Here is a 15842-nt window from a genome sequence, read left to right on the forward strand (position 1 = left end):
TCCTTGTGGAGGAAAGGACCACCAGCTCACAAGAGGTGGCTGTAACCCGCTGTTTCACTGTCCTGGAGCCATCTTTATTGACAGTGATGTAAGAAATGAGAAAATAAACTAGCTCAGAATCCTCCGCAGTGAAGAAATGGTTCGAATTAGAGAAGAGAAGGGCAAGTGAAACACGTTCAGTTCCTTCCTCAAAGGGACGAAGGGACAACACTTGCAGGAACATGTCTCCTGAAGGTTATAAAAGGTGTTGGCAAGCTTTGTTTTGAAATTCCTGTCCTGCCCAGAACAATTTAAGCATTATGAAAATTAAAGTACATTTTTTTTTTTGCTAAGTACTTTAAAAACCAGTTGAGTTCCAACCATAGATGTGTTTCAAAGAGTGCTGTCTGTTTGAATTGTTTGGATACGTGTTTTTTAAATACTAGATTTGTGGACAGTATTACCTAGAGAATTTTGGCTAAATCTCTCATGACACTCAAATGCTGCCCACATGGCCTCATCCTGGAGCACAGTGAACAACTTGGAAGGAGGTGGATCTGCGTGTTTGCCATGCATCCCCTTCTGCAGCCTCCTCTGACTGCAGTTTGGAATATGGAACTTCTCATGAGCTGAGGCCAGCTCTCCCTGTCCATGACCACTCATCAGGTTCAGGGCTGCTTCTGCCCAGGTACACCTACATGTGCCATTGTGTTAACATGTGCATATTTGATGGCTGCTGTTAATTTTCAAGCTGTGATTTCTTTAAACTTTGGAGTCACTATAGTATAAAGTTTATGTATGTGAATCCCAGCAGTCTGGATTGGAACAGTCCCATCTCCCATGCTGCGCTGAAGCCCCAGACCCTGGCAGGCACATTTACATCACTGTGCTTTTCAGTTTTTGAGACTGTCATGTGGAATGTCACAGTGCAGAGCCTATAGAGATTGTTTTTTTCACTCAATCTGACAGACAACCTTGAGACTCATCAAAGTCTTGGAGGCACTAGAGCATCTTGATATTGCCACAGGGGACTGTTCCATTCTGGGGATGTACTACAATTGGTTTACCTATTTATCCACTACAAATATTTGTCTTGACACAGACTTGGGCCATTATGAATAAAGCAATTGCAAATATTTTAGTAGTTTCCTGTGGCTATCAGTTTTCATTTTTCTAGAGTACATATCCAGGAATGGAATGGCAAGGTCATAGGGCAACCTCTATGTTGATAAATTACAGCTTATGTTTTCATTCTTTTTACGGTGAAAAAAATTAACTAGAATATAGTTTACTTTATCAGCTTCTTATTGGGGATTTTTTGTCTGCTATGGGCCACAAAGATTTTCTCCTGTTTCTTTCCAAAAATTTTATGGTATTACATTTTCCTTTTAAACCCATGATCCATTTTGTGTTCCTTTGTGTATAAAGGAGAATTAAGTTGAGGTTCATTTAAAAAAAAAATAGAATCTAGTTGTTTCAACACTACTTGTTGGAAATTCTATCCTCTCTCTATTGAATAGTTTTTCACTTTTGTCAGATTAATGAACCATATTTGTGGGTCCTGTTTCTGTACTGCTCTGCCCTGTTGGTACATACATTTGTCCTCATTACTAAGATTCTATAGTTCTTCAAGTTGGGCAGAGTGATACTACCAAGGTCACCTTTTGCAATGCGCCATGGTTGCTTCATTTCACCTTTCTTACTACATAGCTTCTAGAACCAGCTTGTCTGTTTCTGTACAAAATCACATTGGTCTTTTGGTTGGAATGGAATTAAATCTATAGATCAGGAGAGACAGTATCCTGGTTATAAATCTCAGCCATAAACATGGTATTCCACTGCAGTGACTTAGATTCTCTGTGGCTGTTTTCATTAACATTTTAAAATCTCCAACATATAGAGCCTATAAATTATTTGTTAGGTTTGTCACTTGTATATTTCATCATAAGTAGCACTTTAAAATGTACTCATTACTATGTAACAATAAAGTAGGTTTTGTGTATTGGCTATGTGTCGTGAAACATTGGCAAACTCACTTCCATGTTTTAGAAACATTTTTGTACGTGTTCATAATTCTCTACCTAGACTATCATAGCCTCTGTGAATATGGACAATATGGACAATTCTACCTTTTCCTTCTCTCTCTCTCTCTCTCTCTCTCTCTCTCTTTCTCTCTCTCTCTCTCTCTCCTGTATATTTCTTATGTGTATGAGTGAAGGGGAGTAAAGGGTTTCCATACAGTGTTAAAATAAAAATAATGAGGATAGATGAGACATTTTTTTCTCTTTTAAAAATGTAATGAATTAATCATTTGAACCTGTAAGAATCAATTGGATTCTAACATCCTTAGTCCTCTCGGCATTCCACAATTGGCTTTTACCAGAAGCAAATAGAAATAGAGAAATAATACTGTTTTCATCATTGAGTAGGTATTGCTATGTGTGTGTGTGTGTGTGTGTGTGTGTGTGTGTGTGTGTGTGTATCAGTTTTTCCTCAGTTAAACTTGTGTTTGATATTAAAGTATTGTTTCTCTATGCATTTTGGTTAAAATTTATAATTAATACAGAAAAGTCAATCTGACTTCTTTGTGAATGTTTCATTTTTGTAGTCCATTAAATAAGTTCATGGGATGTGCAACAAAGCTCACATTCTTCACACATGTTGCTGTATCTCCTAGGGAGCAAGAAGCTGTTCTCTGATATTCTACTGTCTTTTTCTCATTTATCACCCCCTGTCCTTGTCTGGAATGCCCTTTATGCCCTAGAAGGTTATCATAATGTAACACCTTCCTATTATTAAAAATAGAATGTTTTTAACTATCTACTTGGAAAATTATAACAGAAATTTGAAAACATTGCAGGAGCAGAGTCCATTACTAACAGAGTATTATTACATTACCCTATCTTTCTAGAAAATTCTGACCATGATTCCAACTGAAGAGGAGAAGCAGAAAATCCAGGAAGCTCAGCTGGCGAACCCTGACGTGCCCCTGGGCAGTGCTGAACAGTTCCTTCTCACACTCTCCTCCATCAGCGAGCTTTCTGCCCGCCTCCACCTCTGGGCGTTCAAAATGGATTATGAAACCACAGAAAAGGTAGGCAGGTCAGAGGAGCATCCCACATCCCAGTGTTGATGTCCTTACAGTTGGTGAACAGAGCTGGCGAAGCCTCATTCTTGACCCAGAATTTGGAGGGTGAGCTGATGGTGAGTGTGTCCTAGCTCGTACTGGGTGGTGTGAATTGCACCCATGTTGGGTGGTGAGTGCCTTCCTGACATGGCTTCAGACTGTAAGCAGCAAATAAAGGATGTTTAGTCATCAAAAGTTATCAGACTGTATTTTCACTGTAGAAAATATAGAAAAGCAGAATGTAGGGGGGGGGGGAACCTATCATCCTTCTACCCAGTGGTAATAACCTAAACTGGCACTGGGCATGGCAGCTGGCGGCTCCACACGTGCCTTTGAGAGAACATTAGTACATTAGAACATTCTCATTGTTGTGACCATGTCTGGCAGAAAGGACTTATGGGAGGAGAGTTTCATTTGGGCTCATGATTTCAGAGGGTGAAGGCCTTCATGAAAGGAAAGTCATGATGGTGAATGGGACAGCTCCATCCGTAGTTGGGACAGCTCCATCCATGGTAGCAGCAGCTTGAGGCAGTGGACAGAAAACTGAATTATACTAGATCTAAAAAGCCAGACACAGTAGTGTGTCCCTGCAACCTCTGTGCTCCTATGGTCAGATGGGAGGTGGACACAGGAGCATCCCTGGAAGCTTACGGGGAGACAGCTGACAGAGTTGTCCTCTGTCTCACATACATGTGTACTTTCAGACACACACACACACACACACACACACATACAAGTGGGGGCGGGCTTAGATGGGAAGGTGACTGAGACCCCTCTTAAATAGCAAGTGGAAGACATAGGCATCCTTCCTGCACTGGGTATATTGTGTGACTTCCCTAGGGACCTGTGAATGAATGTCTGTCTACCCCAGATAGCAACAACAGACCAAAGAAAGATTTCCACCCAAGTGTAACTCAGTGAAACAGAGTTTATCAGGGTTCCTTACATGAGGGTGGGTCAGGGGTTACTTATAAGAACATAGATAACTCAAAGGGAGCTATGGCACCATGAAGCCCATCCCTGTATGGGCATTCTTGGAGTGCCCTGCCCAACACCAATATGCAGAAAGCTGGAAGAGTAGCCTTTTCCCTAGGAGTTGTTAGTACTTACTAAGTCGGGGAGGGGTCTTGTGAATCTTGTGTTTAAGGAATTTCCTGAGACTTGTAAGTTTTGGTAACTTTCTGAGTCCCTCTTTAGGATTTTGACTGGAAGGGAGACATTATATAGCAGGCCAGTGGAATGCTTTTGTGAGTTGAATGGGGCCAGTGGAAAATTGAACGATGAACTGTAAGGGGCTTAGAACCAGAGAAGATGAAAACTGAAACCCAGAGGAGTTAACATGATACTGTACCTGAGAACAACTATACAACAGTGAGTTTGGGAGGTCTGAGAGAAAATTACAGGGTGAGCATTTCTAATACAAAAAATTTGAAACCTGAATGCACAAAAATCCAAAACATTTTTAGGGCCAAAATGATGATACAATGAAAATTTCACACCCGACCTCATATGACAGCTCATAGGTGAAGCAGAAGTACATTAAAGGATTTTAAAATGTTATATGGAATTACCTTCTGATTGTGTTGTTAGGGGTGTGTTATGGCAGGAGTGAGTTTCCCCCTTATACTTGGATCCCATCTATGAGATGTCTTATTAGGTATATGCAAATATTTCAAACTATGAAATACTTCTGGGTCCCGTGTATTTCGAATAAGGGATTTTAACCCGTTCTCCATCTGAACTCACGGAATCAAGCAGGAATGAAGACACCCCTAGGACTGCCAGGTGACTGGTATAACTCAATTGTGAAACCATTTGGCACACTTAGGTGATTTTAGCCAAGTAAGATGACATCTGGAAGAAGTGATGTGTGACTCGATGTGGTCAGGGACAGGTGAGGCAAGGCTGCTGGAGAGATTATAAAGTTGAACCTCCTGATGTGGGGGTCCAGGCAAGTGAAGGACTTCATAGATTGAGGCCAGTGAGGCTGCGGAGCAGGTCAAATGTCTGAGGGGGTGAGTGTAACAAGAACAGTGGCTTTCAGACGTGCCCAATCCAAAGGCCACAGGCTTTGTACACCCTGGGAGAGCTGTGAATATACCTCAATACAAATTCTTAAGTGTATTTAACACGGGGAGCTGTTTTTTTTTTGTTAACTAAATTAGTTGCTCTTGACTGTAAACTTTGTAGATGACAATGCCATGTCACAATGTCAAAATATTTGGGCATACCTATATGAATAACTTAGAGGTGGCCAGCATGGAGTGCCTAGAGGGGAGAGGAGGAAACTGTGGTGGCCCAGAGACTGTGAGGACACAGTGTGTACAGCCATCTTCCAACAAAGAAGAAAGCCTAAGAGGAGCCTGTGATGCTGGTGCCGAGGGAGCATGGAAAGAAAGATGGCCTTAGAAGTCAGCTGTGGCTGGCGCGGGCGTGGGGATAAAGGCTTGAGGGTCCTGCTTGAGCTGGGATGTTGCATAGGACCAAGGGTCTTCATTGTGGTGTCTGGGGGTAGACTCTGCTCTGCTGCCTTTCAGTACTGTTCATATCTCGGACCAAATGCCTATCACACACGCTTATCCTGTGCTATGGAGAACTCTGCTGGTTGTTGCTGTAGACTACACAAACCTGGAAAGGAAGAAAGAAAACCAGAATGTGTATTCTTTCTCATCTCCTGCTTTCTTTTTATCTGAAAGGAAGTGGCCGAACCACTTTTGGACCTGAAGGAAGGAATAGACCAGCTGGAGAACAACAAGACCCTGGGCTTCATCCTGTCTACTCTCCTCGCCATTGGGAACTTTCTAAATGGGACTAATGTAAGACTTTCCAGTCCCTTACTCTCTGGCTTCCTCTTTGCTGTCATTACCAATGGATCTGTACCTTCGATTCCCTGAAGCACAATAGAACAAGCAGCTTTCATGTCTTTTTGCTGAAAATTCAAAGCTTTCTGTCCTTGAACTATCAGGGCCCATTCATTTGGATATGAACTCTTCTATAAGCTTGAAAACAAGTACATGGTCCTTACAGAGTATGGCTACTATAAAAAATTAACATCAGGGGATTTTCATCCAGGCCGATTTTTTTTTCCTCTGCTTATGACTCAAATATTTAGGCTTATACACATTCTGATATTCTTTTAGAGATTCATTTTGTTTTTAATTGTGTATGTGCATGTACATGAGTGCATATGCATATGGAATCTAGAGGCTTTGGATGCCCTGGAGCTAGAGTTTATCAGCCAAGCTGTGAGCTATCCAGTGTCTGTGCTGTGATCCAACTGGTCCTCTGCAAAAGCTGTATGCCCTCTTAACCCCTGTAAGCCTTTTTCCCCCCCAGGCCTGATATTCTTTTTTAAAAGCAATCTTACTGTTGGCTACTGTTAGCCTGACTCTGGTCAGAAAGTAGACAATCAGTAATGGTCACAAGAGAAAGAAGCTGTTGGTATGCCAGTACCAAAGACCTGTCAAGGCCCTGGGAGGTGGCTCAGGGATGTGGTGGGTGTGGCTGCTCCAGTCTGAGCAGCAGAGGAAGAAGGAATATGTGGCTCACTGGCCTCAGGGAAACTAAACATTGGGCTCCCATAGGACACTGATTCTAACCATCTGCGCCGTTGAAAGAGTCCACGTTATACTTGTTTTTCTCACGTCTTTATTCAATGTCACCCAACAGGCCAAAGCATTTGAGTTAAGCTACCTCGAGAAGGTTCCAGAAGTCAAAGATACTGTGCACAAGCAGTCACTTCTCCATCACGTGTGCACCATGGTAGTGGAAAACTTTCCAGACAGCTCGGATCTGTACTCCGAGATTGGGGCCATCACCAGGTCAGCCAAGGTACGTCCATGGACTTGGAGGGGCTGGCTTGTGGGCCTTGTTGTTGGGTCTCCTGCGTCACCTCAGAGGCATACAGCCTTTGTTAGTAAGCCATTCGGTGCAGCCTGCACTGCCTGCTCTGGAGTTCACAATGATGATTCATTTCATGCCATTTCTAATGAACTTTTAAGATCTTTTTCCTATCTCTGGTTCTTGGTCGGATTCTTTCCTACTGAGGTATGTGGCGCAAGCTTGCCATGCAAGCCTCACTCCTGTGTCCACTGGTGAGAGTGTTACTTTCCAGACTATCCTATCTATCCAGTGTTGCAAATCTTCAGCCTGCTTTAGGTAAGCATATCAAAGGCAAGCATATCAAAAGGATGCCATCTGGCTCCTCCTGAGATGCCATAGTACCCAGGATGCGATCTGGAGCCAGAAACCCAAGTATGCCTGGCCCCAGTGCTCAGAGATTGGCCGTTCCAATGATCTTACACACAGGGAACATTTTTATAGGGCTATAAACAGTCTATGGCTTTGGACCCTCAGCTGCAGGCTCTTAAAGTACAGAGTTAATATCTTTGTGAGCACATGGCTGGTTAGGAAAGAGACCATGATAGTTTGTGGTCACTTAGCTGCCTGTAAGGTTGGGGGACCACTGAGGCAGAACAATACCCAGGGGGGACCCCAAATGCAACAGAATTGGGATAAATGAAGGCTATGGAAGCACTGGTAGCTTGTGGGGTGGGCAGGAGTCTGTGAACAGGGCACAGAAGCTAGGCCACAGCAGAGAAAACTTCTGGAAATATAGTGGGCTTGGAAGTGTGAGTGGAAAGTATTAGGATGCACTGGAGTTGAGTATGAGGTGTGGCTGGAGAGCAGAGTGGCCAAGAGGTAGAGTCAGGGTTACAGGGATCTCCTTGAAGGAGCTCTCTTCTCTGTCATCACCCACAACACTAGCATGTGACTTGGTAGCTGGCAACTTCCTTCACCTGCCACAGGAATTACAATCTGGCAGGTACTGGGCACACACCTAGCAGGTGTACTTCAGTTGGTTCCATAGTGTACCTACCTTGAGGCAGAAATAGGCATAGCCATTGAATCCCCTACTGGGGATGCATGCCACACTGTTCTGTGGTGGGCATTAGGCTGTGGTCTTTATACAGAAGCAATGCAGAAAGCCCCTCAGATGGTTCTGGAGTCACTGATGTGTACCACCTCTGTAAGTCCTTCCCCAGAAGAAGGCTTTGTTAGAAATTCAAGACAAAAATCAGTGTGTCTAGAGCCCCTTCCTTTTGGCCTTGTTTCCAGAGCCACCCAGAACAAATGGGTTCTATCTGGTTCTACCCAGGGTCTTCCCCAGATGGAGCTGGATAACCACCAAAGTGACCCTGACACAGAATTACTGATACCCGACCAGATCTGTGGCTGTCCTGGGCCCTCATCAATACCAGCCCTTTCCCAACTGCCTACTAGACATTTTGTTGTCATTTAAATAGTAGCTTCATAATGTATCCTTGCCTACATACTGACCACACAGGCCCAAATTGTCCACAACAGTTACACTAGATGATGGCTGTTCAAGATCTATGGCTTCCAACAGGAGACCATGTGGCTATCTGCTACCCCTTCCCAAACTTCACACAGCCTGCGGAGCTTGGAAGCACTAAGCCCTTCTTGGGCCCTGCCCTGCTTTCTTGTCCTTGGGACTCCTCAGGGCTCCTAGTCTTTCTCCCATGGGTGTAGCAGATCCTCCTTTAGATCTGCCTTTGTTGACCTGATCCTGTACCAGGCTTTTTCTTTTGGGTACCAACCAGCTCCCAGATCATGACATGGAGACTTACTAGTTTTGAATGCTTGGCCTTAGCTTAGCTTGTTTCTGGCCAGCTCTTCAACTTAAATTAACCTGGTTCTCCTTATCTACCTTTTGCCTTGGGTCTTTTTACTTTTTATTTCCTTCTGTATATCTTACTTTCACTGTTTCACGTGGCTGCCTGACTGGCGGCTGCCTGGCTTCCGGCCCCAGGTGTCTCCCTTGTTCTCTCCTCCTCCTCTCTTTCTTCCTTTCCAGCCTAGATTTTTCCTCCTATTTATCCTCTCTCCCTGCCAGCCCCGCCTCTCCTCCTCTGCCTAGCTATTGGCTGATCAGCTTTTCATTAGTCTAATCAGGTGCCTTAGGCAAGCACGTTGAAACAAATGCAATACATCTTTACCTAATTAAACACAGGCAGCACAAACAAATGTAATACACCTTTACACAGTTAAAATAATAGTCTGCAGCATAAACAAATGCAACACACCTTTGCCCAGTTAACATTCCACAGCATGATCCCTTCCCTTGTCCTCTGAGGGTGGGGCTGAAAGCACAAGGTCATTCCTGCCAATCCTGTCTGGGTCTTCCCCTCTCAGACCTGCTGCTATCCCTGCCTTGAGTGGCAGCTCACCTCCTGGATCTGCTCGTTCAGACTTCTGTCTCACTTTCACCCCCTCCCACTGCTGCTTGCCATTGTCACCCTTGGTCCCGACATACAGCCCAGCCCCACCTGCTTGTCTAGTTCTTCTCCTCTCCCTTCCAGTGGCTTTCCACTCTCCTCTCAGTCTACCAAATGTGGTGCTCCAGTGTGTGTTGTCTGGCCTAACTAACCCTCTGAGTTACCTTAGAAAGCCTCAGATGGTGCTACCTGTCCTTCCAAACTCTTTGCACTTCCCAGAATACTTGTCTGTGCTCTGTCTCAGGTGTCTGTGCATGTGTAGCTTGCATTAACTCTCAGGGTCTCATGCCTCTCCACCTATACACATGCACACGCACACACACACACACACACACACACACACACACACACACACACACACACACAGCCTTGAGGGTACTGTAGACCCCTCAGAGCCGTGTCTATAGGATGAGGTTACTTGATGACAGAATTTCGTTGCCTCGGGCACTTGTCTCCGTGTACTTCTCATGCCATATGAGAATCGCTGTGTATTTAGTGCCTGATAGAGGGAGCGCTGTGCATTAGTGTTGGATGAATACATGAATGATCATGAATCCAATCATTTTTTTCACATAAATGGTGAATTGTGGTGAAGAGAAGTCGGCTGTCCATTGCTGGCTGAGCAGAGCACAGCTATCTGTGACAGGGGGGAAGTTCTTTAGTAAAATATTAGCCCCGAGGAACAAGAGGACCCTGAAAAGGTTTATGAGGCCTCTCCTCAGCTCATCTTGTACTAGGTTCCTTCATTTCATGTTTGAATTTACAGTTCCCAAAGAGTCTCAGAACATTTCTTCCCAAACAAGGCAAGAAAAGGTGACTCCTGTATTGGGTTCACTTGGAGAACAGTTTTATCACTGAATAAATTGATGTGGAGATAATGAAAAATACACATGTGAATCATTTTTTAGGCCATAAATATGTTTATATTTCAATATGTAGGTTCGGTTTTGATTCTTGTTTCCTCCCCCGGGCACTCTGGGCTCCCGGCTCAGGCTGCTGCCCAGTCGTTTCATGGGTCTGCTGTGTTCTCTCTCCCCCTGATTTTCAGGTTGACTTTGATCAACTTCAGGATAATTTATGTCAGATGGAGAGAAGATGCAAAGCTTCCTGGGATCACCTCAAGGCAATTGCAAAACATGAAATGAAACCAGTTTTAAAGCAGCGGATGTCAGAGTTCCTAAAAGACTGTGCAGAGCGAATTATAATTTTAAAGATTGTCCATCGAAGGATAATTAACAGGTATGTGTATTAAAGAGCTTACAGAAAACTGAAAATATTTTATACACAAGGGTCAGAAGGTTAAATTTACAAAAATGTTACTGTGCATTCTAGGTACATAGCAGGTATTCCTAAGGTACTAAAGTCTTGATATCTATGTCTGCAAAACCATGCCATTGAATCTTAATTAGAAGGAATGCTGGGGATAATGAAAAAAAATCTCCCATGATCCAGGAGTTGCTTTTGTAAGATCTTTGGCTACTTCTCCATAGCTGCTGGAGTCATGTCGCCTACAAAGAGCCTACTCCCCTGGGAGGCTGCTCTCCGTCTTAGAAAAGTTGTCTCTTGTATCTGGTCTACACGCAGCCCTGAAGACCCTCTGGTGGTGTGCTCTCCAGCTACTCTCCAGCATGTATACCTGAGTGAGGGCTGGACCCTACCCCAAGGCCTCTCCTCTCTGCACCAGCCTTCCTCAGAGTCACAGGATCCAGGAGGACTCTGGAGTCATGCTTTAGCTCCATGGAGGCTGGCACAGGTCTAATGGGTCGAGTATGGCTCTGTGCCTGTCTGTGCAACTTCCTATTAAATCAGGCCTAGAGTCCTGTTCTTCCAATCTTCCATGCAAGGATGGGTCACTCTTTCCTGAGCTACCACCTTCTTTTGATCTTCATCATGGCATACGGATGTAGGAGCATCTCTATCCCTCTCTTCTTCTTCTTTATTCAACTCTTCCTCCTATCATTCTTAAGTCCATATAGGACTTTCTAAACCTGATGCTTCCATCTCCCCACAGCCCATCCCTTCTTGTATCATTTCCTGCTTTGACGAACATACTTTCTTAGGCCTTGTGTGGTACATACGCATAGTGTTGGTGTGTGTCTGTATGTGCATATGTGTTCATGTGGAAGCCAGAGATCAACATCAGATGTCTTCCCAGAGTCTCTCACTGAACCTAGAGCTCACTGAATGAACTTGATGAACTGGCCAGGAAGCCTCAGAGATCCTCCTGTGTCTATTGCCCCAGTGCTTGGCAGTACAACCCCACACTACCATGCCCAGTCTTTTGTGTGGGTGCTGGGACTCTGCACTCACTGAAGACTGTACAGCAAGTACTGAACTGAGTGATCCCCCCAGCCCCTCTTTCTTGGCTTTGATGGCAATCTGTGAGGACAGCTGGGGGAGGAGGATGTAAAGTACTGGGCAGGATGGCAATTTTGGGGGAAAAAACGTATTGTTTTTAGATTGATGGCTACCCATTAATCAGGACTTTCAGAATGAAGCTGCTTAACTGTCAACCCCTTAACTACACTTCATCCAACTGCATCTACATTTCAATGACATTATATTGCTTTTGTGTAAGAGAACTTTATAAGATATTTTGTAAAATTTCTTGCTCAAATTACACTATGCTTTTGATAGTTATAAAAGGGGAAGCAGGGGATGCAGGCTGGTTTGACCGTTTATTCTTTTTATTATGCAAGTGAATACCAACTTTAAAAAAATATGAAAATAAACAATTTCTATTTGGAATGTTGTAAAACTAGAGCAAATTTATGAAGGTCTTATAAAGCTGTTGTGTCTGCTTTTATTAACCATTTTATCCAAGATAGATTAAAAACTGTTGACAAAGCTATTCCTTACTACATCTTTGTTCGAATCAATCCTTCCAAGCTGATGATATGGAAGTTGGCTACTCCTGTCTGATCCAAGTTCATAGATCTTCACTGTTGGCCATCCCACTGGGGATAACCAGGATGGATTAGAAATTCATCATAGCTGTGATTGGTACTGAAAGGTCCATGGTTGACAGGGGGTGCAAATACCCAAACTTTAGAACTCGGGGTTCAAATGAAGTCTTGTGGGAGCCTGGGATCTAGAACTGATGAGAGCAGGAATGCATTGCTAAACTGGGTGGACTAGAACTGAGCCTTATTGCTTTGCTTCACATCCTTAAACACTGCCCAGAAGCATAGCCCAGGCCTACTAGGGTAGTCTTTCACCCACATATTGGGAAGTAGAGAAGAAAAAAAGAACCTTAAATTATACCTTGTAATCAATGCCTACATACAAAGCTTCAGATCAGAAAGTTGTATATGATTTCGCAACTGTTGCTCCAGGCAGTATTTGGCTTTCAAAACCTCTGACCTTCACAGCAAATCTTGTTTTGGTTGCTGGTACCCGCACATCTGCCTTTCATTTCATCCTGCTGCCCTAACAGCCTGACTCTCTCTGTGGACCATGTGTGAACTCACTCCTTCTTATGGATCCATCAGTTACTGTGAGAGGCACATGAGAGAAAGCAGTGGTGAGGTGGGAGGGACCCTTGTGGACTACAGTCAGGGTTGTCATGTGAGGCACAGGGAGACAGGGAAACACCCAAACTGGCATCCCATGCCCGGAAGTCTATTCCTCCTGATGGAGCTCATCACCTCAGTAAACGGCACACCTGATTAAAAGGCTGGTATTGGAAAAAAACTGAAGCTTCTTGGCTTGGGCCTTCCACTACTACTGAGAGAGCTAGTCCCTCTGTAGCCATGAGAGCTGTCTGTAATCTAAAGGCTACAGTCAGTTAATCTCTTAGACAGTGTGCTTCCTCTGAGTCATACTCTTTGTCTTTCTGTACAAATGCATAGAGTCTTCCAAATGCACATCTGAATATTTTCTCAGGTGTGAAGTCTATGTGCCAGTTTGTAACATATAGACTTAAATCATATTTTCAGTGTATGTTAGGTTCTGATATCCTTGAGTCCAGCACAGTATACTGGTGGTAGACAATGAGGTATTCTGAGCTGTACTTTTATAAAAAAAAAGAGAAGTCAGAGATGGGTGGTGGTGGCACACACCTTTAATCCCAGCACTCGGGAGGCAGAGCCAGGCACATCTCTGTGAGTTCGAGGTCAGCCTGGTCTACAGAGCAAGATCCAGGACAGGCATCAAAACTACACAGAGAAACAAAACTACATAGAGAAACCCTGTCTCGGGGGGGGGGGGGGGGGGGAAGAGGAGTCAGAAAGGTCATGTAACGAACAAAGTACAGTTTCTATCTGTGGATAATGGGTCCCTGCATTGATTCTGCATATGCACAGATCTTGTGTAATGATGTAAGGCAGTATATGCAGGATAATACACCACCTTATCCTCATAACATCTATTTTACATCTGATAAATAATGTCATTGGGCAGTAAGAGCCAGGAAGCTCAGGCTGGAGTCATACTGGGTCAGTAGTAACAAGAAGGTGCTGCTTTACAGAGGATGGTCTGGGAAAGGCTCACTGGAACTGACGCTTTGTCAGAGATCTGTGGGATGGAGAACATTTCCATCATCATCATCATCATCATCATCATCATCATCTTCCATGTACCACCTGTATGTGGGCAAAATGTTCTGAGCATAGCAAATGGCTAGTACTGGATGCCTTGTCAGTCCTATGGCTCTTCCCTGTAAAGCAGAATTTCTTTCTTCCTTCCTCTGACACAAGCCCTGTAGACTCTCAGCTCTTTGGCCTCTGTGTCCCTTTAGGATTTTTCTACATACTACAGAGGGCCTTATTTCATCTTGAATAATGCTAACCAGGAGCCCACGGTAGCTGGAGTCATGACAATAGGCAGGAAGTGGGGCTGGCCATGTAGTGGTTGTGTGCATATGTATGTGGTCTGTGCATTCATCTGTAGGTGAACACTGGTTTCTTACTTTCTGCCTGTTAAGGATGATACTGCCGTGAACATTTGTGTAGACGTTTTTGTAGGTACAAAACACATTTTCTTGTCTGAGTGTAAGAAAAGTGCTAGGCCATATGGGAAATGTCTGTTTAACTTTCTGAGGAGCTCTGTCACGGGCTTTCCATAGCAGTTGACCCATTTTTTGTTTCCAACACTGCTGAAAGAGAATTGCAATTTCTCCGAGTCTTTGCCAATGCTTGACGGTCTTTTTGAGATAGCCATCTCAGTGGAGGTGAAGTAGTGAATCATTTGTGGTTTTGATCTTCATTTCCCTGTGGACTAATGATTCGAACGTATTTTTGTGAACTTCTTGGCTATGTGCACATCTTTTTATAAAATGAGAAATGTCTGTTCAAGTTCTTCATCTGTCTTTCTGTCTCTCAGGCTTGAGTTGTGAGATCTGCTGGGTCTTGGTCTATGCTGGGCAGGAGTGCCTTATCCCGTGTGTGATTTGCTGATACTTTTTCTCCCATTCTGAAAGTAGTGCTTTCACTGTTAGTGTCCTTTGGAACACAAAAGGCTTTCATTATGGTGAAGTTCAGTTCATGTTTTCTACTGGCTGCTTATGCTTTTAGTATCATTATCTAAAAATACATCTAATCCAAAGTCATGGATTTTACATTTTGTTTTCTTCTGAGGGCTTTCTTGGTTTGTTTGTTTGTTTTTGTTGTTGTTGTTTAGCATTTTTCAGCCCTCTTGACTGTAAAAAGCAATTTACATGTTTTAATGTGTTATGTTTTACAAAAGGGAAGCGAAATATCCTTCCTTAAAAACCAGATCCCATCCATATTCAAACTGTACAAGTTAGAATCATGGGAGCCAAGAGGCTTTGTCTACAGACAAGGGTGTCATTTAAGTAGGTACTCTTTGTTTCACCAAAAGATTCCTCTCCGTTTTTCACTAATTTCTTACTTCTAGGAACCTAAAATTGTGTACTTTATAAAACAAATAGACCCTAATAACTTTGTGATAGCATTTCACTGTGTAGAGCAGGCTTGCCCTACTCATACAATCCCACTGCCTCCGCAAGCGGGAGTTACCGTGTTCAGCTTAACAATTTTAATTTATAAACATAGTAGCTGAAATAAATGTTTGTTCAACTTATTTGGCATATCCTAGTTAAATTAAGGTTACATATATAATATTACCAGAAAAATATTTCAAAATTCTTAGGAAAGCTTTGTAAGCATTTATTTAGAACCTTTTTAAAAAATATTTTATCTGCACACATTCATCATTACTCCAAGAACTACTTAAGGGATTTCAAAACAATTCTCTGCTCCCATTCAGTTTTTACATAACTAGAAATTGTACCTGTTTTCCTGAAGCTACAACGTGCTTGTTTTTTCTGGAAAGCTTGACAGATCCATTTACAAATGTAAAAGCAACACCTAGACTTGCCATTCAAATGAGAGTGGGAAATGACCTTGACTTTGGCTTTTGTTTGACTTCAGCAGTCCAGGAATGAACAGCGCTCTCTCACAGGAAGCTGGACCCAG

At 43.3% G+C, this 15842-nt stretch overlaps 1 protein-coding gene across 12 annotated transcripts in view; it reads left to right on the top strand.

Moving 5' to 3' along the window:
• Positions 1-15842, top strand: part of Fhod3 (formin homology 2 domain containing 3) — a 425281-nt gene that overhangs the window by 393007 nt on the left and 16432 nt on the right. For all 12 annotated transcript variants that reach the window (XM_076554837.1, XM_076554838.1, XM_076554839.1 and 9 more), the window contains 4 exons: positions 2891-3073; positions 5803-5922; positions 6776-6937; positions 10454-10644. In XM_076554837.1, coding sequence (XP_076410952.1) covers positions 2891-3073; positions 5803-5922; positions 6776-6937; positions 10454-10644 — 656 coding nt within the window. The remainder of the gene's footprint in view (positions 1-2890; positions 3074-5802; positions 5923-6775; positions 6938-10453; positions 10645-15842) is intronic.

Source organism: Peromyscus maniculatus, chromosome 19 (assembly GCF_049852395.1).
Source record: "Peromyscus maniculatus bairdii isolate BWxNUB_F1_BW_parent chromosome 19, HU_Pman_BW_mat_3.1, whole genome shotgun sequence".
NCBI classification, from domain to species: domain Eukaryota; kingdom Metazoa; phylum Chordata; class Mammalia; order Rodentia; family Cricetidae; genus Peromyscus; species Peromyscus maniculatus.